Source organism: Solenopsis invicta, chromosome 7 (genome assembly GCF_016802725.1).
Source record: "Solenopsis invicta isolate M01_SB chromosome 7, UNIL_Sinv_3.0, whole genome shotgun sequence".
NCBI lineage: Eukaryota > Metazoa > Arthropoda > Insecta > Hymenoptera > Formicidae > Solenopsis > Solenopsis invicta.
The window spans coordinates 9,193,764-9,217,442 of record NC_052670.1 but is presented as its reverse complement, the minus strand read 5'-3'; the positions used below and the strand labels follow the sequence as shown (position 1 = coordinate 9,217,442).

Genomic DNA, 23,679 nt, shown 5'->3' with positions numbered 1-23,679 from the left:
TTACTACATCAACCGTTTAATCGTTGTCGTTATTTTTTGTTGCGATTGGGTGCACTAAGTGCATCTCTATCTCTGGTTTAAATCACAGTTACCGGATGCGCAAATCCGATCATCTACATTGAATGACATCAGGATATGGGATCGTCTAACAATTGCTCTTTTTAATTATACCATCTGTTCCCGCATCGATCGAGCGATGACACCGGAACCTCGCAGTCAAAGAGAGCTTTCAGTTGATATTTGTGAAGTAAATTATCGCTATGTTTGAACACAAAGACAACATCGAAGATCGATGACCCTAATGTGTCGACTTTAGAAAATTTAGAACAGAAAGTGAAAAACTTTGTACCATTTTGATAAACGTTTCTTTTTTTTGAACAACGAAAAATTAGGAGAAGCTTCGTGAAGTACGTTGAATAAATATTCATATTGCGATCCATTTATTGTTATCGCGTACACCCACGGTCATCGATTCTGTCCCTCGGAAAATTTTCCAAACTGAGAAGTCACTATCTTTCTACATACTCGCAGTTCATGATTAACGTAACGTCAGAGCTTACGGTCGCGCCGGCCGCTTGCGACCGCGTTTGACATAAAAGCGAAGTAACCTTTATGTCAAATGCAATAAATTTTCGGAAGTTAATCCGCGAACTCGAGTTTTGAAGATAAATATAATTAATAATTTCTCGCGATTAAAACGAAGATAAATTAAAGATAAATTTTTAAAAACTATCAAACTATTATTAAATTATTGTATTGTTATTAAATTATTATGTTGTTCCAGCGTTATTTAATTAATCGTTATTTAATTAAATTTCTACGTTAATAAACTGCGAATATGTAGAAAGATAGTGACTTTTCAGTTTGAAAAATTTTCCAAGGGATAGAATCGATGACCGTGGATGTACAATATCACTATTGAGAAACATATTTCTTTTCATGTGTCATGTGCGGCGCACTAATATTTAATATTTAATAAGCTCATATTGCTCCCTCGCATGCTGCATATGCTGCACGTCGTCAGTGTGGCAATGCAATTTATGCATATGTTCCGAATTGCATGCACCGGATCCTAGATTGCTGCGATCGGCATTGATTGCTCCGGAAATTTCTGCTTATTACACTCGGCGACCCAGCGAGGCGTTCATTAACGTTTCGCTTCGCAGATGTTGAACATGACTATTTCGTTATCCGAAAGAACGTTACGTACGGGCAGAAGAACGATATGGAAAATTCAGATTTAAACGTAAAGCATGACGGATAGTGATACGTGTCATTGCGTCGATTCCCATCCGATGGTTGTTGCCGCGTTACGCTTGAATTCGACCGCGAGTTTCGCTACACTGAGAAAGCCCAGCGAAACACCACTCTTGCGAATTATTATCGATGAATAATTAACGGATAATGGAGCCATTTCTTTTTTTTTTTTTTTTTTAACCAGTTGGTTAAGAAAGACTGTGTTCACAGTTGGTTCGCTAATGATCGATCAGCATTGTTCATTGGGTCCGCGGTCAAAAGGAAGCTTATTATTCTTATTAAAGCCGTCTCCGGCCCTTCGCGGCGTCAGGCAGGGGGAGGGTGGGGGGGGGAGGGGGAGAAAGGACGAACCATCGTCGATTGTCACAAAAGAGCAACGTCGATGGCCGTCGACGGCTAATTAGATAGAATAAGGTAATTCCACTTTTCAAGCGATAGAACAAAAACTAATCCGAAACCCTTCCTCTGCTTTTCTTTTTCAGGTGCGGAGGATGTGTTCAGGTTTACGGGAAACGAGACGCACACAGACTACTTTCGGCTGGTGCTCAGGGACGGGAACTATCTTCTGGTCGGCGGAAGGTAAATAGAGGATTCATTTGGAGCTAGTGCTTTAATTAAAGGGCCGCTTCTTCTTCTTCCACTTCTTCTTATTCCTCTTCCTCCTCGCTTCTCAGTCTCCTCTCCTTGGCCCTCCCGCCTATCCATCTTCCGACGTATCATTGCCCCTGCTGTCTGCACGAGCGCCTAAGATCGACGGTGATCACGAGGCACATCGAAAAATCGTGTATTTTCTTTTATATATTATACGTACAAACTCGTTTCATCCCGTAAATTCTATATTTAAGTTTTTTTTTTTTTTTTTTTTTTTTTTTTTAATCCTGTGCGACTTCTCTCGATCAAAGTCGATCTGAAACACTTGTGCGGTGGCATATGACAAACATTCGCGAAATCTCCGCTTGTCCAAGAGTGCGAATTTTTAATTTCTATTATTAAATTATGCATTGATCGTGAACGCGTGCGTTATCCCGGAATGTATGGACTTTGGTAACGGAGATAATGATCATTTTAATCGTAGAAATTAATTATATGTGTATCGCTATGGGCCTGGTGGAATACCGTTAAATAATTATGAATTTCCTGTTTGACAATGATACTGCTAATCGTATCACAACCTTCAAAATGCATTATTAATCGACATTGTATTCTACTCCAAGTTGTATCATAATTTCATTCTGCAATATTCATTGTGGAGGAACATCAAAACAGATATTCTCACCAAACAAATACTCGGGAGTCTCAAAAAAATCTCTTTAATATAACATAACGCGCTACAGTTTGTACATTCTGTTCATTAAAGGCTAATAAACAATCAATTTTGTTCAATGTACGTAAACAAAAATTATTATGTATCGCTATATTCTGTAACGAGATAATTAATCATGTCAAACACAACAATTGATATTATAGTATCATATTACCGCGACTGTTGGACCATATTCAATCGATTACTCACAAGCCATGTGTGAATTAAATTCGAATCTTTATTGTCCGAAATTTTATCAAAAATGTATTTTATAATATTATTTCTGTGCGTATTAATCTTTATTGTAAAATTTTTTACAAGTACGTAAAGTATGCCCAGAAAGGACATAGGAGAAAGAGGAATAAGATGACAAATTGTTAACTTTTTTCAAATTAATAACAAATGATAAACCGGTTCGTAATTCATTAGAGACTTTAGATGTTAATAAATAATCTGCGGTAGTTTGATTTTAATCTATTCACAAGAGTGGGCACTATAATAAGAAATGTGTTTTGAAAACACTTATAAGTAATTTTTTTGGTGTTTGCTTATAAGAAATGACATAATTATAATAAATATTTTCAATACATTTTTTCTATAAAATCTTAATATTGATTAAAAATATACAATAACATATTTATATTTTTTTTAATTTTTATGTTACATTATTTGTATTTAATAAATAAATAAACAAGATGACTGTTAGTAATGCATTTGTGCATTTTTTTCTACTTTAACAGCATTTTGTTTATATATAATTTTAATCGCAACATGTATCATAATAATATATATTACAAATTTAATAATTTTATTTTTGCAGATTACATAAATTCTTTTTGTTCCATTTATCTTTTGTGTTTTAACATTGTAATATCAAAATAATATAAGCTTATTATATTTAATATTATTATAAATCCTTTTCATTCGTGACAGTACATTTTTAACTTTACTTGACTATTTTCCATCTCACTCATTATTAAAAAGTCATCTTATCCACATTTGAGGACAAGATGACGAAATTAACACGTCCTTTAAAAAATTTAAATTAAAAAAAAATTCTGGTTTATTCGTCAGCTTTTAATTTTTATCGATGATAAACGAGGCTTTAGTGAAATACAAATAAAAAAAGATTATTATTTTTAGATTATTACAAATATTAGGAAAAATCGACAAGCTTTAAGGTGGTCATCTTACTTTCCCTCACTCTTAAACACCTACAATATCGTATTAAGATCGAGCAAATACAATGTGAAATAATTGCAGATGCAGGTCGCAACATATAAATTGTATGTCTATTTAAATGCGGGCTTTGGATTCGTCATTAGGGGACGTATTCAAACGATTTGATTATGCCGGTCGATCGATTATCACGCGTTCTTCTTTTTTTTCTCCCCTTCTCACTCGGATTCTCGAGCGTGCACGCAAATAAATCTATTCACGTTTCGTGTGGGCTCAATGCGCGCTGTTCCAACGCTGAAATCAGTCGGCAGAAGCGACGATAATCAGGTCGTACACGGATTAAACGCATTGTGCGTGAATGAACTCTGATATATACCCAAGCTCGTTCGTTATTGATCGGATTACACTAATTGCTCGGCCGATTTGTTGAGGACCACTGCCACCGCCGTCGTGCACCCTGTCAATGATACGAAAGTTTCTCGCTCGTTACACCAAGCTTGTAATACGAAGATTGCCTCGCGATTATTCCGCGGTTGGCAAAATCCTCGCGATCGGCGACGCGTAGCAGCGAGCGCGGAGGGATTCTTCCCCTTTAAAGTGCTTCTAAGCATACGGCGGAGTGCTTAATGAAGAAGAGTTAACGATCGACTGCCGAAACTTCACAAACGCCGCTTTCCCAGCTAAACCCGTGCTAACCAGACAGCCTTGCTCCGCTACGTTGATGTCTACTTTAGGCATCTAACTTTGCAACTTGGCAAACTCTTTCCTCCATCCAACGTGCATTAGACTCCTTTTGCTTCTTTGATAGTCGTTGTAGGTGCAGTGCAGAAAGATACCAGTAACAGTGACCATATCAGAGTTTGAGAGTTTAAAGAGATTTTAGAGAGAGCATTTTTACAAGAATTTGTTCGGTAGAGATCGCATTACATTCTCGTCACAAAAGTTCGGTGCATTCCAATTCAGTTGGTAACAGTTGAGACTGTCCCGCATACCAAGGAATCTTCACTTTTAAATGATAAAATCGTATAATCTTGTTTCGCAGAAATCTCGTGCATAATCTCAGTCTGACCGATCTGACGGAGCAGCAGAGGCTGACCTGGTACTCGACGGAGAACGACGTGAAGATGTGCGTCGTCAAAGGCACGCCCGAGGAGAACTGCCAGAACTATATTCGCATCCTGGTGAAGACCGGGTCGAACAACCTCTTCGTGTGCGCCACCAACGCCTTCAAGCCGATGTGCCGTGATTACACGGTGCACGCGGGCAACTACACGATCGTGAAGGAGAAGGGCGGGCAGGCGAGGTGCCCGTACGACCCGCAGCACAACAGCACCTTCGTCTACGTCGACGGTGAACTCTACACCGGCACGGTCGCCGATTTCGCGGGCATGGACCCGATAATCTATAGGGAGCCGCTGCAGACCGAGCAGTACGACTCGATGAGTCTGAACGGTGAGTGCGAGGAAGGCTAATCCAATCGTCAGTTCTCGCCCGGGTGATTGATGACGCTTAATGATCGCGTTCTGCTGATTTACATTGAAAGTCGGCGGTTAACTCCGATCGCAACTCGGGATATCAATTTTCATTTTGGCGGCGCGCTTTTGCCATTAATTCGACATGGCGACAAGTGCGGTTTGAAGTCGCTAGTTAATGATCGAAACTCGGAATATTAATTTTCATCGCGGCAAGCTGTAGATTATCATTAATGCGGCGGCGCGAGATGCAGATTATCAAACGCGGAGTATCTGAAATGTACAGATGCTACAGTATTTGAAAAGCGGCATTTTATAATTTCCGTTATTCTGCAAAACGCTGAGTTTACTCGTAATCGCAAGATGAAATGTTTATTCTAGAAACGCCTGAATTAGTTTATTTTAGTTGTTTATCATTCCTAGCACTTCCAAGGTAGTGTCGAGAAACGATTTCTCTGCAAATAGCGATTCTAAGAGTCACTAGATCGGATCGCAATTAGACCGAGCTAATTGGTTGCGATAGATAGCTTATAAGCCGAGATCCGATTAATTCAATCGTTACTTTCTAATTGCAAGGAATTGTAGCGAGAAACCCCGTTATTTGTATCTCTCGGAAGTTTGCGTTTCTGTATCGGTTCACAGTCCCAGCGAACTCTCCGCGTTTCTTAACAATAAGACAATAGTCGCATTTATCGAAAGTATCTGAGGAAGAGTTTACGGAAGAAAGTTACCGGGATTCACATTATCCAGAGAATCGAATAAGAAAAGTTCAGAATGGAGGTGGACCGTGGGATGATTCGATATTAAATAAAAATGATCAATAAGCCGGACGGGATCTCCCGCGCGCACGGAGGCAAAGAGAAAGAGAGAGAGAGAGAAAGAGGAGTGAAGGGAATTCCCGAATGAACGGAATTGCATGAAAACTTTTCGCGGCGTCGCTTATATTTCACGTGGTTCACCAGGTTGCCACCGAGGTTATTATCGTTCTCATGCGCAACTTTAATCACGTCGTTTTACCGCGCTTACCAACTTCTGAAATTATCCTATTAATATTCCAGCGCGACATAATTATTGTCCATTATCGACCTCGTTACACCGCCGTCAAACGTGATCCCACCTCACCTCTCTCGGACGGAAGGGAACAACCGTGCCGCGTGCCTAAACCACGTGTGTGTGTCTGAATGTTTGAAAATCGCGCGGCACAGCTCCCGCATTATACACATTCGTGTCCATTAAAGTTCGACTGCGAGTTCGATTCAATATTTGCACGCCAAGTTTCGGTCGGGTCGACTTTGAAAATCCACGGGACGCGCGAGCGCGCGCGTACTCTCTTCCTTTCCCCATCTTCCTCTCCCGTGGGAAAATTATTCGCGGAAATGTCGCGCGATCGGAGCCGCTACCGTGCGCCCTCTCTCCCTCTCTCTCTCTCTCTCTCTCTCTCTCTCTCTCTCTCTCTCTCTCTCTCTCTCTCTCTCACTTCCCTCGGTGCTCCTAATCCACACGGTGTAATTCCGGGATTAACCGTGCGTGTACGTGGTTCTCTAAGCTCTCTCTCTCTCTCTCTCTCTCTCTCTCTCTCTCTCTCTCTCTCCCTCTCTCTCTCATCGTACTTGCTCCAAGATTATTCCACGGATCTTCCGGGCTCGTATAACGACGGAGCAGCGTCGCGCGGCACCGTGCCCGTCGCCGTCGGCTCGAAATTTGCCCCGGAGATTGTAATGCGACCCCGTTGCATCGTGATGCAGGCACGCAGGCACCGTCTATACAGCAGCGGTAGGCGCGGATACACGCACAGCCGACCAACTATCGCGATTTTTAACTGTCGTTATTGTTTAAATCATGTCCGACCGAATGGGATTCTATTTCATTCGGTGTCCAGAATTTTTGCGCGATTTCGTATATTTTTTTATTTGGGCACATTCGAAATATGCGAAAATACACCGCACCGATTTTTTTTTCCTTTTCCATTTAACGAAATTTAAACACGATTTTAATTAACGCTGTAGACATAACAGATTTTTATCGCGCCTTTTGAAACGTGTTGATATACGCTATGATTTCCACGGTTATCGATGAATTCTTTGTTCGCCCAACATTGCCGTCCATACGTCGCGTTTAGACCCTTTGTGGATTTAATAAATTAAAAACTGGTTTTCTCCGGCGTTATACCACGGCGTATTATACGAAAACTTCAAAGTACCGTCGTCTTCGTCGTCACGGCGTTAAAATTGATACGTCACTTTGCTCGAGGCGGAGACGGTGGGACCCCCCGGTCCACCCAGGGTATTTTAATTGAACGGTGTACGAGAGCGCTAATCAAGTTTCTCCACCCGTTGGACAATATTGATTTTCTCTCCGCCCGTCGAAAATTCAATTCCATTCCGCCGCCGCCGCTGCCGCCGTCATACGCCGCATCGCCGTCGCTCCTCCGCGTCGTCGTCCCCTCGGCAAATCGCGAATCGAAAATCTCCGGACGAATGATTGCCGACGATCGAGGTGCGGAAGACGAGACTAGTCAAGACGAGACGAGACGAGACGAGACGAGACGAGACGAGACGAGACGAGACGAGACGCGGGGACGGACCGTGTCGTCTGGGAAAAGCATTTTTCTCTAATCGGTCGCGATGGGAGATCGAGGAACGACGGAAGTGTGTTTCCCTTTCGGGAAAGGGGGTTCCCCTGGTCTTCGCCGCGAATTTTCCGTGGCACTTTGTCTCGGCGGTGGTGCGGTTAAACGCGACGTGAGACGCGAGGTGGAAAGGAAACGAGGAAGGAAGGAAGGAAGGAAGCGAGCCGGCGACGACAGGGAAGGAGAGAGAGAGAGAGAGAGAGAGAGAGAGAGAGAGAGAGAGAGAGAGAGAGAGAGAGAGAGAGAGAGAGAGAGAGAGAGAGAGAGACAGGGGAGCTGGAGAAGCTCTCTCGCCAAGAGGTTGGGTAAAACGAGGAGAATTTATGGGGCGGAGAGCGACGGGTCGTTCGGATATACCTACGTGGCATGGCGAGATTAATATTACTTTATGAATCCTAAGAAGCTTATGAAAACCCTGTCAAGTTAATAAATCGATAAAGTTTTCCCACTTTATCGGGCGGTCGACCGGAACGGTGCGGCGGAACCGCGACGCAGCAGCGGTAGCGACGACGACATACGTTTTACCGGGCGACGGCGTAGAAATAACCGAGAGAGAGAGAGAGAGAGAAAATAAAAGGACCCCTTACACGTAGCCGGCTTATTGGCGAGGGTAGTTGCGCTCGGATGCTATAAGCGACCTTTGACGCCGACGTGTCGTCAAACTTTTGCGTCCGCTCCGCTGATTCACCCTCGACGGTCCGGCCGCGCGTCGCGTTCGTTATATTTTCGACCAGTGCCAGTGGTGCGACGATGATCGTCAACGCGGCCAAGTCGTACGTAATAATTTTCGAGCGTTAATAATCGGCCTAATGCGCCGTTTGTCAACGTGAGTGTCTTGATGCACTTAATCGCCGGTAATTACGCCCAATTAATTACCACGTTTGTCGAAATTAATGGCACAATTAAGGGGGATGTTTGTTACCGTAAATAACCGTACTCTCGGCTGCCTTAACTTTTTGAGCTGCTCGAACGCGCGGGAATTAATGTTCATCGCGCGACGCGACGTCGCGAGTGGAAATGGAAGTTTTTAAATAAATCGCGCCGAGATTTTTCCACCCCCCTTATTTTCCGGGCCGCGCCGTATGAGCGTTGTCTGCTTTATTACACACCATCGATTGCGTTCCAGTAGGTGGTTATTACGCTCATTTATTTATAAGGGGAATTTATGGCGCCATTTACTATCGCCGCCCACGCCGCGCGATGGCAATAGCAGTTAGTAATAATGGCTACATATTCTAATTGCAGCACCGAACTTCGTGAGCTCCATGTCCCAGGGAGACTTCGTCTACTTCTTCTTCAGAGAGACCGCTGTAGAATATATCAATTGCGGCAAGGTAAGGAATCGTCGGCAATTAATCGTCCCTACACCCTATTACCCAACATAGATTTCGAAAGAGAGCCTTTGTGCACTGTGCTCTATTAATTAATTACGCTTAGACAACGTAATTTTTTTTTTATCACGAGCAGAAATAAAAATGACCCAATCTGGTCTTGCTCGATAAATTACGGTAAATTATCCGGTAATTTTGAAGAACTGGTCATATGGTAATTTAGAAAAACATTCTACAAAAATTTGATATGAAGCTTGAAAGGTCATTTAGCTTTTAACATGAGCAAAACGTTTTATTTAGATTGTCCATAAAATATTTTTATACTGTAGATTTAAATGCTACATATAGCATATAGTAATTAAGAAACTAAGTTCATAGTGATTAGTGAAACTTTGAATAACATTTTTTAGTAAGACTTTTAAAACAAAATGTAACAGGTGCAGGATAGTTTTAATTTATATTTTTTATATCATTATACTTTACGGGCTAATTTATTTATTAATGTTTTATTGATTAACCTGTGTAACTCAAAAATTTTAATATAAGGGACAAAAAACAAAAAAAAATTGAATTGTGTATACATAGAAAACGAAATAAATTTTCTGTAATTGCACTATACTGCAGGTATATGTAAATCAAAAATATAGAATAATTTTAAGTAATAAAGCAAAAAGTTAAATTTTTAAATGTTAATAAAAATGAAAAATTACGTAAAAAATTTTCAGTTACACTTTGCTCTCTAATTTTTGTTCACTACGTGACTCATCATCGGAGACAAAATTATCATTCCTAACAGTGATGGTCGCACATTCTCATCATAAGAGACAGAGTTTATGGTTTCATCAATTAGAGAAATTTGCTTCATCAATTAGCGAGTATAATTGATAAAAATATAAAAGAATATTGTTTTATTTTGTGTATTAGTGTGGAAAACATGAATACAGTTTATTCGCAGCACATAAAACTATTAAAGACAATGAATTTTACCAAAAGTGCCAACAAATTATTATATTACCGTAATTTTACCGTAAGTAATTGTCTCATTGAATCTGACGGTAATTTTATGTCTCCAATCACGACTATGAATAGTCATTTTTTTATGTATTTTTGCCTGTTGAATACAAATTTATTGTTGAAATTTGGCTATCAATTCACAATACTGAAAAAATGACGTTAAAGAGGCCAAAAATAATGATAGTGAGGTTTTCATAATGTTATGACGCGAGCGGCAACTTTTTTCTAAAATATTGTTAATAACACGTGAAATTATCGATGTTTAAAGTTTTAATTAAATTTTAGTTCGTTTTGACATAATTAGCTTGCTTTCGAGATATACATAGAGATCCGTATCAAAACACCATTTTTTTGTTTTAATAAAGAATAAAGATAGAATGATAGAAAAGCGAGCTGATGTCTTTATTACCTTATAAATATGTCCTGGAAAGAATAGCTTTGCTACCAAAAAATTTAGATACAGATCTGAAAACAATTTTCTTATACCATCAAAATAATTATGTAGGACGCCTCAGTCTGATTGCCACTTTGTTAGACTATCAAAATATTTTTGCAAGCAACATTATTCATACTGGGGCGTCCTACATAATTGTATTGGTAGACGAGCAAAATTATTTTCAGATCTGCATTTAGCTGCATTTTGAACTAACTTCAACTAAATGTGTTTTTTCCAGCATTTAGCAATATGAAAATAATTTGTATTATCTGTATTGCATTTCTTCAACTAAAGCTACAAGTAATATTTTTTATTGTTATGCTTATAGTTTATTTACATATAAATAAATGAAAAAATTAAAAAATAAATAAAATCGGGATACAAATTTGTATGTGAAAATTGATGAAAACTAGAGCTGCGGTTCAATTTTTCTTAATATACTTATAACATTTATCATTAGTATCATAACATTAAGAAGAATTCACTGTTTTAATGTAGGACACATATTAAATACACATATTCATTGTTGACCAATGTTATTAGATTGTTAACAGAAATGTTCATATTTCAAAGTTTCGAGTCCCGCGGAGCGCTAGTGCACATTGCATACACACACACACACACACATACACACACATTCGTGTTGGCCAAACGACAAAAATCGATCATGCAATTAAGGGACTCTCGCTTAAACAGCATTAGTTTCGCTATTAACCTTCCCCGCGTCATTCTCACGCGTAAGATTTAATACTCCGTCGCTTTTACACTGTGGATCTCGAAATTTGCACGATAAAGACCGGCTCGCGGTTATAAAAGTCCCGTCACAATATTTTGTTCCGTGCGAATTAGCGCGCGATCAATGGATAACAATGGACTAAGAAGAATCGCGTCGGATGAAATTAAGTTTCCCGTCGGACTCGGATAATATGCGCGAAAGTTTCGCGAAAGTCCGTAGCCGCGCGCGGTTGCTCTTCCCGGACGTTTCTCTCTTTCTTTTTTTTCCATGTCGGCGAGTAAAGCGATTACTATTTCTTTCGCCCGCGTCGTTTTGCATTGAAGATCGAGCTTTCAGGTGCTCGTCACTTCTTCTCTTCGTTACGCACGTAGGACGAGTGTCCCCGGGCGTTGGCAGCGAAAGCCGCAAGCGTCGGGCTCGTATTGTGGACGAAGCTTAAGTCGAAGCTCGACTTATTGTCAAAGGCGGAGCCGCGAGCTTTCCGTGCTCTCTGATAATGACGCATAATTTTACGGCGAGCGAAGGATAAATCCGAGCAGGGGGAAAAAGTTGGAACGCGCGGGTATTACGGATAAAGATTGCGCGGGGGCTCCTCCCGCGGGCGAGCGTCGCGGAGAAATTTTATGCGACCCGGAATAAATTTATAATCTCGGCGGGGGCACAATAAATCATTCCGAGATCTTCGAAATCGCGCGCGGGCGCGGACTCCGTTCCGTTTCCTCCCAGCTTTTCTATTCGTTTACGCGCTCGAGTGCTCGCGCGCTCGCGAATTCTATTTTAATTACGGACGTCACGATAAATTCACCCTCTATATATAATTTTCGCCCGCGCGCGGAGTATTCCGCACACAGTGTATTTTGCGAATCACATTTTTTTTTCCCCCGAAAGTCGCGTTACGTTGGATTTCGTACAGGCTGCTCCGCGCAGGAAGTTTCGCGGCAATCTTTATGCGGCGCTTCGTGCCGCCCGGAAACGTGCGTGTCACTTTAATAGCGCGCGTAAAAGCTGAAACTAGATTTCCTCATTCATTCGCTCGTCCCTTTCCTCCCCCGCGACACATTTTGGGAGGCAGGGGAAGTGGGAGAGAGGGTGGGAAATAAAATTTTCTCGCCTTGCTCTTTCTACAGTGAAATTTACGAGACGCAATTTTCGCGTTTGCAGGCCGTCTACTCTCGCGTGGCGCGAGTCTGTAAATACGACCGGGGCGGACCGCATCGTTTCCGTAACAGGTGGACGTCCTTCTTGAAGTCGCGTCTCAATTGCTCCGTCACCGGGGACTTCCCATTCTACTTTAATGAGATTCGTAAGTATACGGACGTCGCGTGCTCGCGCGGTATGTGACCATGCGAGTTTTCTTGCAGCTTGCCTGCTGTCTGAACACATCTAGCTCGCATCTGCTTTCCCAAACTGTTTTTATGATAGAAAAAAATAAAATCTTTTGTGACGTTTTGTATATTGTATTTACGAGGACGTATATCTCAGAATCACTGGATGTCCTCTCGTTTACACAGGTGAATGACTCGGTCTTTCTTTGGCCAAGTAGTCCACTTGATCCTGATTTCGCCAAAAGACTTTCACGTTTTTTATAATAATTTATAACTTAAGGATGTTTTGGCTATACAATACGAGCTAAAATCGAAATTTAAAAACTGAAGGCTTCCCTAGATTTATTCTTTTTTTCCTAATCAACAAAAAACTTTGATCATGAATATCCGAATTTTAGCTCATTTAAAACTAGCTGCAAAGAAAAAAGCAATAAACAATTTGATTTATCATGGTTTTTTGGAGCGAAAATTACTACATTTTGATGCAATTTTAAATAAACAACTTTCAAACGAATAAGTGAATCTAAATGAATTTTTGCACGAATATTTATTAGAGTTTTATTATTTTTATTTATATGTAAAAATTTTGATTTAATTTGTAATGCTGCTTTTCCATCAAATTTGCAAATAAATACTGTAAAATACGATTTTACATAGGAGTCAAGAGGAAACAAATAATTAAATAACTTTTAAATCAATAAGTGAATTGTATTCCAATTTTACAGAGACAATCAAACGTACTATTATAACTGGAATATTTTATGAAGTTTTCACATTTTGGTAATTCTTTGAGATATGAGCCATACATCCTTAAAGTATTTAAATTATAACTTGAAATAGTTATATCTTGTGATATTTCGACGTTAGAATTTTTCAAATTTTCAAGTCTTTAAGTTATCTAATAAGATTCGGTTCAAGTTTATAACAAGGGAAGAGCCAGGTACGTATCTTGCAGAATTTCAAAAAGTTCAATATTAATATAAGATATAAAGTTTGCTATTGTAAAAGTAACATGTAACATTCAGATGTCAATGGATCAAAGAGTTGGAGTTATAAAATTTCAAAGTTTGGAACTACTGCACTCATTACAGCAAATATTACAGCGCGTATCCGAAACTTCACAGAATCATTCTAACCAGTCTAGTGCCTAGTGCTAATTCTCTCGTGCTCGCAGTTTTTATTAAGCATTTAAGAAATGCTTTAATGTATTTCGACTATTTAAAAAAAAAATTATTTTATTTGTTTAATAAATTTTTAATAATTAAATTAAAATATATATATATTTGTAAAACTGTGCCACAAAATAAATTAAGAACACGACAAAAAATAAATATTAGCGAAAAGAAAAGAGCCGCCAGTCAGGCCAACCAGTCGACCTGGTACAATAAAGAAGAAAAAGTCTTGTAACTTCAACACCTAAATGTTACCTATTACTTTTACATCAAATTTTATATTTTAATATCGAACTTTCATAAATCCGCGAGATACGTATCCAGATCTCCCTTCAGTATTTGATTCGAGATGTACAATATGTGCGAGTGTGTCGTTATGGTTCCTGCACACAGGGATAACGCCTGCAAACGTTGCCGCGTCCTGTGTACAGAAGCCATTAGAAACAGATACGAGTCCACGTTAGATGCGGGATTAATCGTATATCGCTACGTCCTGTAGAGAATACATTTCCCCGAGTAATTTAAGGAATGTCTCGATTGCAGAGTCAACGACCGAGCTGATATCGGGCCAATACGGCGGCACGTCGGCCCAGCTCATTTACGGCACCTTTACGACGCCGGTGAACAGCATAAGTGGCTCGGCGGTGTGCGCGTTCTCGCTGCAGGACATAGCCGACACCTTCGCCGGCAATTTCAAGGAGCAGAGCGCCCTGAACTCCAACTGGCTGCCGGTGCAGGACACGAAGGTGCCGGACCCGCGGCCAGGCCAATGCACCAACGACTCGCGCACACTGCCGGATCTGACGCTCAACTTCATCAACACGCACTCGCTGATGGACGAGTCGGTGCCGAGCTTTTTCGGCCAGCCGATCGTTATACGCACCAGTTTCCAGTAAGTGAAAATCGCTCGAGAGCCGAGAGAGATTTCAGCCGCGAGCCGAAATCCAAATTAAACGCAAACTATGCGCGCGCACACGCGGTGCCACGCTTTCGAGCTTTCGTCGCGCATCGCCGCGTCGCGTGTTTTGCATCGATGCCAGCGTGGTTTACGTTACTACATGCCCGACGTTGATAGACGTTTTTTTTATTTTCCCTGCGGATCTCTTTTTTTTTTTATAAAACGAAACGCAGCGAGTGAATCATAACATGTAAATTGGTCGTCCCGCGTGTTCACTCGCGTTGATATTGCAAATCGGAAAGCTACGATAACGTGCTGCTACGATGTTCAGTTACAGATTCACTCAGATTGCCGTGGATCCTCAAGTGAAGACTCCGGGTGGCAAAACCTACGACGTCCTTTTCATCGGCACGGACAATGGCAAGGTGATCAAGGCGGTGAACGCCGAGTCCGCCGATTCTCATCAAAAAGTCAGTCCTGTCGTGATCGAGGAGATACAAGCGTTCCCGCCGACCGTACCGGTTCGTGGGATTAAAGTGGTCCGAGCCTCGCAGGCGGGCGACGGCCTCGAGGACGGTCGATTGGTCGTCATCGCCGACAGTCAGGTGCAGGCGCTGAGACTTCATCGCTGCTACAGCGACAGGATACTGTCGTGCAGCGAGTGCGTGGCTCTGCAAGATCCGTACTGCGCCTGGGACAAGGTGGAGAACAAGTGCAGAGCGTTGGTCGGTCCGGCGTCGACGGATGCCAGCAGGTTCCTGCAGAGCGTCGCGACCGGCATGCACGCGTCCTGCCCGGCGAGCAAGAGCCTTAACAAGGACGCCGGTAGCGTCGGCGCTATCTCCGCCAATCAAAACAAGTTCCCGCAGGACTCTATACCGAATAAGGACAGCCCTGGCGGCGAAATCATCAATATCATGCAGGACGAAGAACAGGGCAATTCAGGTAAGCAGCCAGCCGACGTAAACGAATTCGTTTTTCCGTTATCCGTATAATCGTATATAATTGAATTGATATTCTATTATTTGCAGGTCCGGAAGTATCTGCGGCTGACACGCCTCCTCCACAATACTCGGTGGAGACTCTGGTGATGGCCGTGGTAGCGGGTGCGCTAGCCGCATTGTTCGTTGGCTTCGTAGCCGGTTATTTGTGCGGCAGAAAGTGCAGGAAAGACGAGGACGACAATCTACCATATCCGGACACAGAGTACGAATATTTTGAGCAACGCCAAAACGTGAACAGGTAAGATATTTGCTTCAACGGAGGAACGAACTTGACAGAGGGGGTAATTTTTTCCATTTGCCGCTCTTAGTAATGTCTGCTTATCCACATTCAGCAGGCTGGCGCCCGAGCCGAAACTGCTGCCGCAGGAGGAGGTGACCTACGCGGAGCCGGTGTTAGTTCCACAACCACCGAAACTTCAGTCCCCGAAAGGTACCATGAGGAAACCACCGCCAACGCCTACGGAGACCCTCTTTCAGTTCCCAGACGGCTACGGTTTCCGCGGAGGTCCCCGCGGCGACAACTTCGGCACCCTTCGCTCTCATCAGGGTGACGCGTATCGTCGCAATGACGGCTTTGCGACCACGCGCAGCGTTAAGAAGGTTTATCTCTGAGAAACGAGCGAGGAGGGGGGTGGCCGTCACCGGAGCCTAGGACGGCCAGCGCGCAATCGCCACAACGCGACAACGGGCAGCAGGAGTAGTCGCGCTGTGACGTCCGGGGGACAGTCAAATCGTGAGCTCGCCGGCCCGAGGGCACTGGAATCGCCTTCGCCATCGTCGAGCGTATCATCGAGTTCCCCGTCCCCTCCCTCCTCGTCACCCTCGCCCACCCTCGTACCGATCGCCATGAGCGGCCAACAGCCACCACCGCCGCCAACGCCACCCTGCAGCTTCATCTATCGATCATAGTCGTCACCGTCGTCGTCATCGTCGTCGCCATCATCGTCATCGTCATCGTCGTCATCGCCGTCGCCATCACGATCGCTGTCATACTTTGCTTTCAGCTTGGCGACGCGAGGGGATGAGAGAGTGAGAGAACGAGCGCGCTCTACAGCTCTAGCGCGTTATTCCAAAATGTATAAAGTGACTAATCGAGAGGAGAGTCCAGGCCAGAGATCTCGCAGTACTTCGATGGATGCCGCGATACTTTACTTTCTTGCCTTCAATCCTGAATCCTCTTATTTCGCGCGGGACTTTCATTTCGACACTGATATTGCTTTGGTCACAATGAAAAATTAGGATAACAGACTTTTACGTCGATCGAGTCTAGACGTTATCATTTGTTTGCATAACAGGAATCGATCAAGAAATTTTCTAAATCGTTAAATCGATTATCCGTCACGAGCATTGGGAAACGTCGAGTCAAGTAGCTGTGCGTAGAGCAGTTTGTTTGCAGGTTATCTATTCGCGAATCATCGCAGCGTCATAATGTAGCATTTCGTAATCCTCGTAGGAACGACATTCCAGCCAGAAGCGTTTCGATAGGCGTTACGATGATCATTAGCCCGTTTTATCCATGCATATTGAAGAATAAATAAGGCGAACGCAAACATTTTAGCGATTGTCGGCTATCGTAGATTTTTAGCTCTAATCTGCAAAAGAATGAGCATACAGAATACAGAAAAACGAGAGAGATTCTACGATTATCGATGCTCGAACTGTAAACTCGAGTGAACTTTGGTGATTAGGCTCGATTGACAAAATAGTGCAAACGTTACGCGATGGTTCGCAAGAAAATGTCGTAATCTCCACTATTTTATTAATTGACAATTAGTATCGAGGTCGGTATATTGTAAAGCTAACACAGCATAGTATTACGACAAGGCTTTTTTCATAAAGTCAATTAAAAGGAGACTATCCGCAAATTCGAAACACGCAATTTTTCTAACGTTGTAATATTTAATACGAGTGATTGATAGTGCCATTATAGACCACGTAACACTGCTGCGTGCCTCGAAATTGAAGACGATCGTGATGATCGACATTGTTGGCCGAATGTTTTTCGCGATTGACCAAATGGATCATGTGAAATGCATTTTTAATTAAGTGTACATAGTAACGTCTCTATGTATTTTACATTCATATTTTTATTTGTTTTGTCTCAATTCTTTTATAATTTTTTATTTTTTTTTAAATATATTATAAATAGTATAAAAAATTTATTTACACCACGTGAAGATTGTTGGATTCAAAGAGTTACTTGAAAAATAATAACATTAAAAAATTTTATTGTAAAATAAAATTGTCCGCAATTTTAATGTAATTTACACATTTTAATGTGTTTTTAATATTTTGATGAAATGTAAATCTTAGCCAGTGATATTTTATTATCACGTTTTGCAAAAATTTAAATTATGCATAAAATTGTGGAGATTGCTATATTGCATGATTTAAGAATGCGTTAATTGACGTATCCATGCAGTAGCTAATTAACCGAGATTACATTGCTATTGTTCATAGGATACGTTAAAATACTCGTTCGAGACGATATTACTTTCTAGTTTCTTGTATGCGAATGTCGGTTCTAGTTCTTGTGTATGCTTCGGAGACGCGTGTTCTCGACGCCTGCACATATACGTAATAGAGAGTGAAGAAAGCGAGAGAGAGAGAGCGGGAGGAAAGGTGAGATGCACTGCGCTTATATGTACATAATACATATATACAAAAGCATATACATCAGTTAGGGGTTACAAAGACAGGAGGTTTGGAAACGAAAAAAAACGAGAATCAATCCATCTAATCTGAATCCATCTAATCTGGGCCCGATGGTGTATGTAGACATCTATCTTAAAGTGCTTCTTATTTCAGTGTGTTTAGAGAAGTAAACATGTATGTGATATATTCTATATGAGAGATGCTCTCTGAACGTTGAAGGGAACGAGAGAAACGTGGGGAGGGCTTTATTCACTCATCGGGCTCTCTCGACGGATCTGAGATTACGAGACAGACAGCACGTGGTGATGGAATTTCATGGTCTTTTGTTCACAAGAATTCGTCGTTACGCTTTGTAAATATCTTTTTGTACGATTCTTTATATCCATTTTACAGTCGTGCGTCACGCGATGACGCGCACCATTAATTTCTGACATCTCTGTCTCCCGCAATTCTACGGCGTCGCGAAAACAGCTACATTCCAGATTGTCTTTCACAGATCGTGGAATTTTCGTGAACAATCGAACCTTTGAACTCTTTGACACGCACACAAGTACACGGATACATTACTACAGGTTGTAAATTTTTATAGATTCTATTACCACTCCTTTTCTTATTAATCGTTCAATTTGTTTATCCTATATTAAAGTACACATCCCGAGAGCTCGCCAAAAAATTATCCCTCAACGGTAAGACTGAAAGGATCCCCTAAGGGCGAAGCTCCATGCATTTATTTTATTTTTTTTTTTTAATAAATTTTTACACATCGTTTTATGAACGAGAAATACCTTTTTTACACAAATTTGGAACACAAACTTTTCTATTATTACTTAAGTAATCGTTCCAAGCACAAATTATTCTTTATTACACACTTCGTTAGAGAGCTAACGAAAGTTTATTGAAGCAAATTGTTAACTCTATTAGTAGCATGATCGAATAGTCCTCGTGAATCAGCGCAAATTTCTAAAAAGAAAAAAAGAAAACGACGATGTCAGCATACCTAGAGGTATCTCAATGACTATCAAACAAACGTGGAAATTATCTTGAACTGCCACGCGGTGTAGACTTTAAGGTAAAACCGATATTTTGTGCTTGAAACAAGTAGCAATAGCAGGAATCATCATTTCCCGTGGTTGTATTTTCCACGGTGGTCCGAAGCTGCCATATAATATCAATCCGACATTCCTTGTCGCAAGTATATTCAATTATCCCTTCCGGGAGCTAAGTAGCGTTTCTAATCGCTTGTTTCGCGCGAAAGACGAATCTTTTTCTAAGTTTGATACAACAAACGGTTCGCGTACCCGAACGAGGTTCTATAAATAATTATTTAGTGATTTTTTTTGTAAACGGAAGACTCAGGCATGATACCAAAGATATTAATTGTAAACTAGGCACCGTTGGTCATTGTGATGGTTAATCGTTAGAAGACGCACAAAACGGTATTCATTAAACGATAGGAAGGTGGCCCCCCCTTGCACACAAACTCGGACACGGTTACACACAAACACGTGCGTTTATACGCGACACGCGAAGAAAAGGCAGAAGAGATGTAAGAGAGGGCGAAACGTGTAAGGATGTTCACCTTATTAGCGAGTTTTAATAATCATGTTGACGACACACTAGTTGGGAGACACTCGCGATATTAAGATCGTAGAATTGTACGTAAACGTTGGAATCAAGTAATGCATGAAAAAGAAAAAAAAACAGGGCGAACCAGCGTGCACCACGAAATATTTTTCAAGAGAGAACGAGAAAGAAAGAGTGTAAAAGAGAGAGAAAGAAAAACAAGTGTACATGCGTATACATGTGTGCGTGAATGTGTGAGAAAGGAGAGCGCGAGAGATGGAGAGAATGAGTGCGAGAGGTGTAGCGGTAGCTCGGTGTTCAAAAAAAAAGTCAGAAATCTAATAAGCTTACAATATTATTATCGAGCGTTGATGCTTTAATAAAAGGAAAATAAGTAAAAAAAAAAAAAAAAATACGAAGATTTGTATAAACGTGTTCAAGGAGCTCGTAACGTTCATGTTGTTTAAGCCAATAAGGAACGGATTCCATCCAAGACAATGACGCGATCGAATGTGGTCGATTAGAGCGACTTTCGACTCGGTAAATGAATGTAAATGAATTCGTTTGTCCGGCATTGTTATAAACGGGGGTCGCGTGTGAGGCGCGTTGTTCGCGATTATAGGCTTCGCGTGATTTCTTTTGCATTGTTTGACGAGTGTCGCGGGAGACGTAACGATGTTTCATGCATTATTTCATTTCAATCCCTCGAAAGAAAATACCGAGTCTGTACATCTCTCTGTACATCTCTTATTTGTCTGTACATTTAACAGGAGAGGAGAGTTTAGCCAGTTACTTATAAATTGAAACTAAAATGAACCTAGGAACACATAATGGGTCTCCTCGTTTCGAGGGGGGACCGAGGTAGAAGTTGAAGTATGTATGAGATGCGATTCGCGAGGATGAAGCTTAGAGATAAGTAGAAGATTAGTAATGATACATACGTATATAAATATAAATATATAAATATATATATAAATAAATAAATGAATATATATATATATATATATATATAAATACACATATATATATATAGAACGCTTGAAACGTATATTAATATATGATATATATTATAACTTTTTATAAATATATTTTTCCGTCGAAGTCTAGCCTAGTTGATACATACACAGTTACGACTATTAATTTATCCGATCTGATTATTATCGAGATCTAGCGTTAATTCGGACATCTTAGACGTCATAGTTTTACATGATAGGCGAGTTGTACGAATTGTAAGCCACTTAACGAGAGAAAGAAAGAGAAAGAGCGAAGGAGGACAGAATTAGTACCTAATGTTAAACAAATTTACTACTAGCGTTGAAATCTCTGAAACGGGAGTCTTTTTCTCTTCGCAGTCATCCCCCGCAACGCCCAAGTCCCCAGCCGTCGGAGGATTTCGCCGATCAAACGTTCCGTTTAAAGAGTGACACACCAAGCAAAGAATAATATATATATATATATATACATATAAATATGTGTATATGTAAGAGAGATGGGTGAGAGAGAGAGAGAGAGAGGAGAGAGAGAGAAAAGAGAAAGAGAGGACATTGTATTTTTCGAAATTCGCGTTTCAACGAAAACTCCATTGCCACGACGGCTAGAGTCTCGCGATTGTTAATCATTAAAAAAAGAAAGGAAAACGCGACGAATGACTGCGGAAGAACGAGACTCCCGTTTTGCGCTTTGTAATTAAGTGAGTGAAGACCCGGCGAGGAGTAAGAGAAAAAAAAGGAGCGGCGGGACGAGTATCGCCGTTTTCCCGCCCTCCCCGGCATGCGTTCATCAGTCTGACGTGCGTGAGAAACGGTGTCGGTGGTGTTTTTTTTATCCCCCCGACGGGGGGAGGTCGCTGGCCGCGCGACGGGCCTCCCCCGCGCGGCGTTGTAAAATGAGCGAACACTAATAATAATATTAATAATAATAACGATAACAATATGATAATTAACACTTAAGAATAATCATAATACTGTAACGCATTGCGATAACAGAAGATTTTTAAAGGGAAAAAAAAACACTATAGCATTTATCAACGATAAAATAACGAGAATGTAACATGTATTTTGCTTCTTCCTAATACAGTGCCGTTTACGCTATTTTTTACTCTAACTAACTAGAAGCTCGGTGAAGTGTGCGTCCCGACGGAGGCGGCAGCATGCGCTACTTTAAAACGCCGGTCTGTATATTTAGTCGGCCATATGTATCCTTAAAAAGAAAAGAAGTAACCGTTCGCGAAAAAAAAAAGAAACACAAATACGCCCAAATGTGACTCTGGCACACGTTCGTCGCCGTTGTCGCCGCCATCGTCGTCGTCGTTACTCTCGGCGATGCCGACGCCGGCAAGCGAAGAGGCGAGGATGACAGAATTCTTTAGGAGCGCGCTAAGTCGGAAGAGGTACCGCGAATGCATGATATGCGTGTGTGATGCATGCGTGCGTGCGTGTATATTGCGCAAGTGGGAGCCCACTTGGATCAATCAATCAAGTCGCCTCGTATCCTCGCGGTTCCTCTTCGTTTAAGATCGCCTTGACCGAGGTGTCGCAATGAGATCCGTCGCTTTGGGATCGCCGCTCGTTTGCCGCAAATTCGACAGGACACAGGAGTTTTATTGTCGCGAGTTTTTTCACTGTGTCACATGCATTCACGTAATCGCTCGGATCGCGATTCTGGCATCCTCCTCGACCTGGCGAACGTTCGGCAAATCGGCGCGCGGTGCTCGGAGCCTCTCGCGAGCGTCACGATCGCGTGTTGTCGTCGCACGCTACTCGTTATCCGATCGTATGTTATTACTCTTGTATTACTCGTTACAGACGCGTACACGCCGTGCCGTTCGCGAGATTGATCGTTCGCGCGAGAGGCGGGCGGTGGGATCCGGGGTTTTCTCTCCCCGCGCGGATCGCACCCCCGCGGATGAGATGCGAGAGCGGCGACGAGAGACGCAGACTGTACATTATAAAATAGCGTTTAGAGTCGGCAGGCCACGATACCGATTTTTCTAGCATTTAAGGGTCTCTAATTAAGTCACCGCAACTGTCGCTCTGGACACGTGGACGCGCGCAAACACACGCGCAAGACTCGTCAATTGTTCCGGTCGGCCGCGGCGTCGGTGAACCGGCACCCGACTCTGCGTCTCACTCGTCGTAGGACGTAGGAATCGCATCGTATTTTGCGGTGTAAAAAAAAGTTGCGTAACGCTTTGTACTCGTCGCGTGGTGCGCGACGACGATGGAGACGAGGCGGATCGCGATTTCGCGACGTGCGGTTCGTCGACATTGCGAGCGTGTCGCCGATCATTTGATTAAATCAATTAGACGCGAAAGGAAGAGGCGTTGCATCCTTTCCGATTTTTTTTCCTTGTACCCGGAAGAGATACTCCGACGTCGACGGATGAACGAACGGCAGCTCATTGATCTCGTCGAGCGGTGGAGAGCCGCGCGTCGCAACGCCAGAGTCGCAATTTGGGGGTGGTTCTTCGACTTAATTAATCGGGCAGGTTTGTGTGTTGTGTGTGCGTCTCCGCCGTGTGCATTTGTAAATCGCATCCCGGCGCAGCACGCCGAACATCGGAAAATCGGAGCAACCACCATTAATCGATCGCAGACACTCATTCTGTGTGGCACAGGGCAGCGTGACGATTCATCCATTCGTTCGTTCGTACACTCGCGCGATTCACGGTAGCGTTTGAACGAAAAATTACCCGGTGTATCAGGA

The 23,679-nt window shown here is 42.1% G+C and overlaps 1 protein-coding gene across 5 annotated transcripts in view; it reads left to right on the top strand.

The window, feature by feature from the left end:
- LOC105198252 (semaphorin-1A) overlaps positions 1 to 18,468 on the top strand; it is a 265,225-nt gene extending 246,757 nt beyond the window's left edge. For 3 of the 5 annotated variants that reach the window (XM_011164915.3, XM_011164917.3, XM_011164918.3), the window contains 8 exons: positions 1,740 to 1,836; positions 4,782 to 5,191; positions 9,086 to 9,174; positions 12,519 to 12,660; positions 14,398 to 14,746; positions 15,084 to 15,697; positions 15,784 to 15,994; positions 16,065 to 18,468. In XM_011164915.3, coding sequence (XP_011163217.2) covers positions 1,740 to 1,836; positions 4,782 to 5,191; positions 9,086 to 9,174; positions 12,519 to 12,660; positions 14,398 to 14,746; positions 15,084 to 15,697; positions 15,784 to 15,994; positions 16,065 to 16,368 — 2,216 coding nt within the window. In that variant the 3' untranslated portion in view covers positions 16,369 to 18,468. The remainder of the gene's footprint in view (positions 1 to 1,739; positions 1,837 to 4,781; positions 5,192 to 9,085; positions 9,175 to 12,518; positions 12,661 to 14,397; positions 14,747 to 15,083; positions 15,698 to 15,783; positions 15,995 to 16,064) is intronic. The other 2 variants (XM_026137182.2, XM_011164916.3) reach the window with 2 other exon arrangements.
- The last annotated feature ends 5,211 nt before the right edge of the window (positions 18,469 to 23,679 follow it).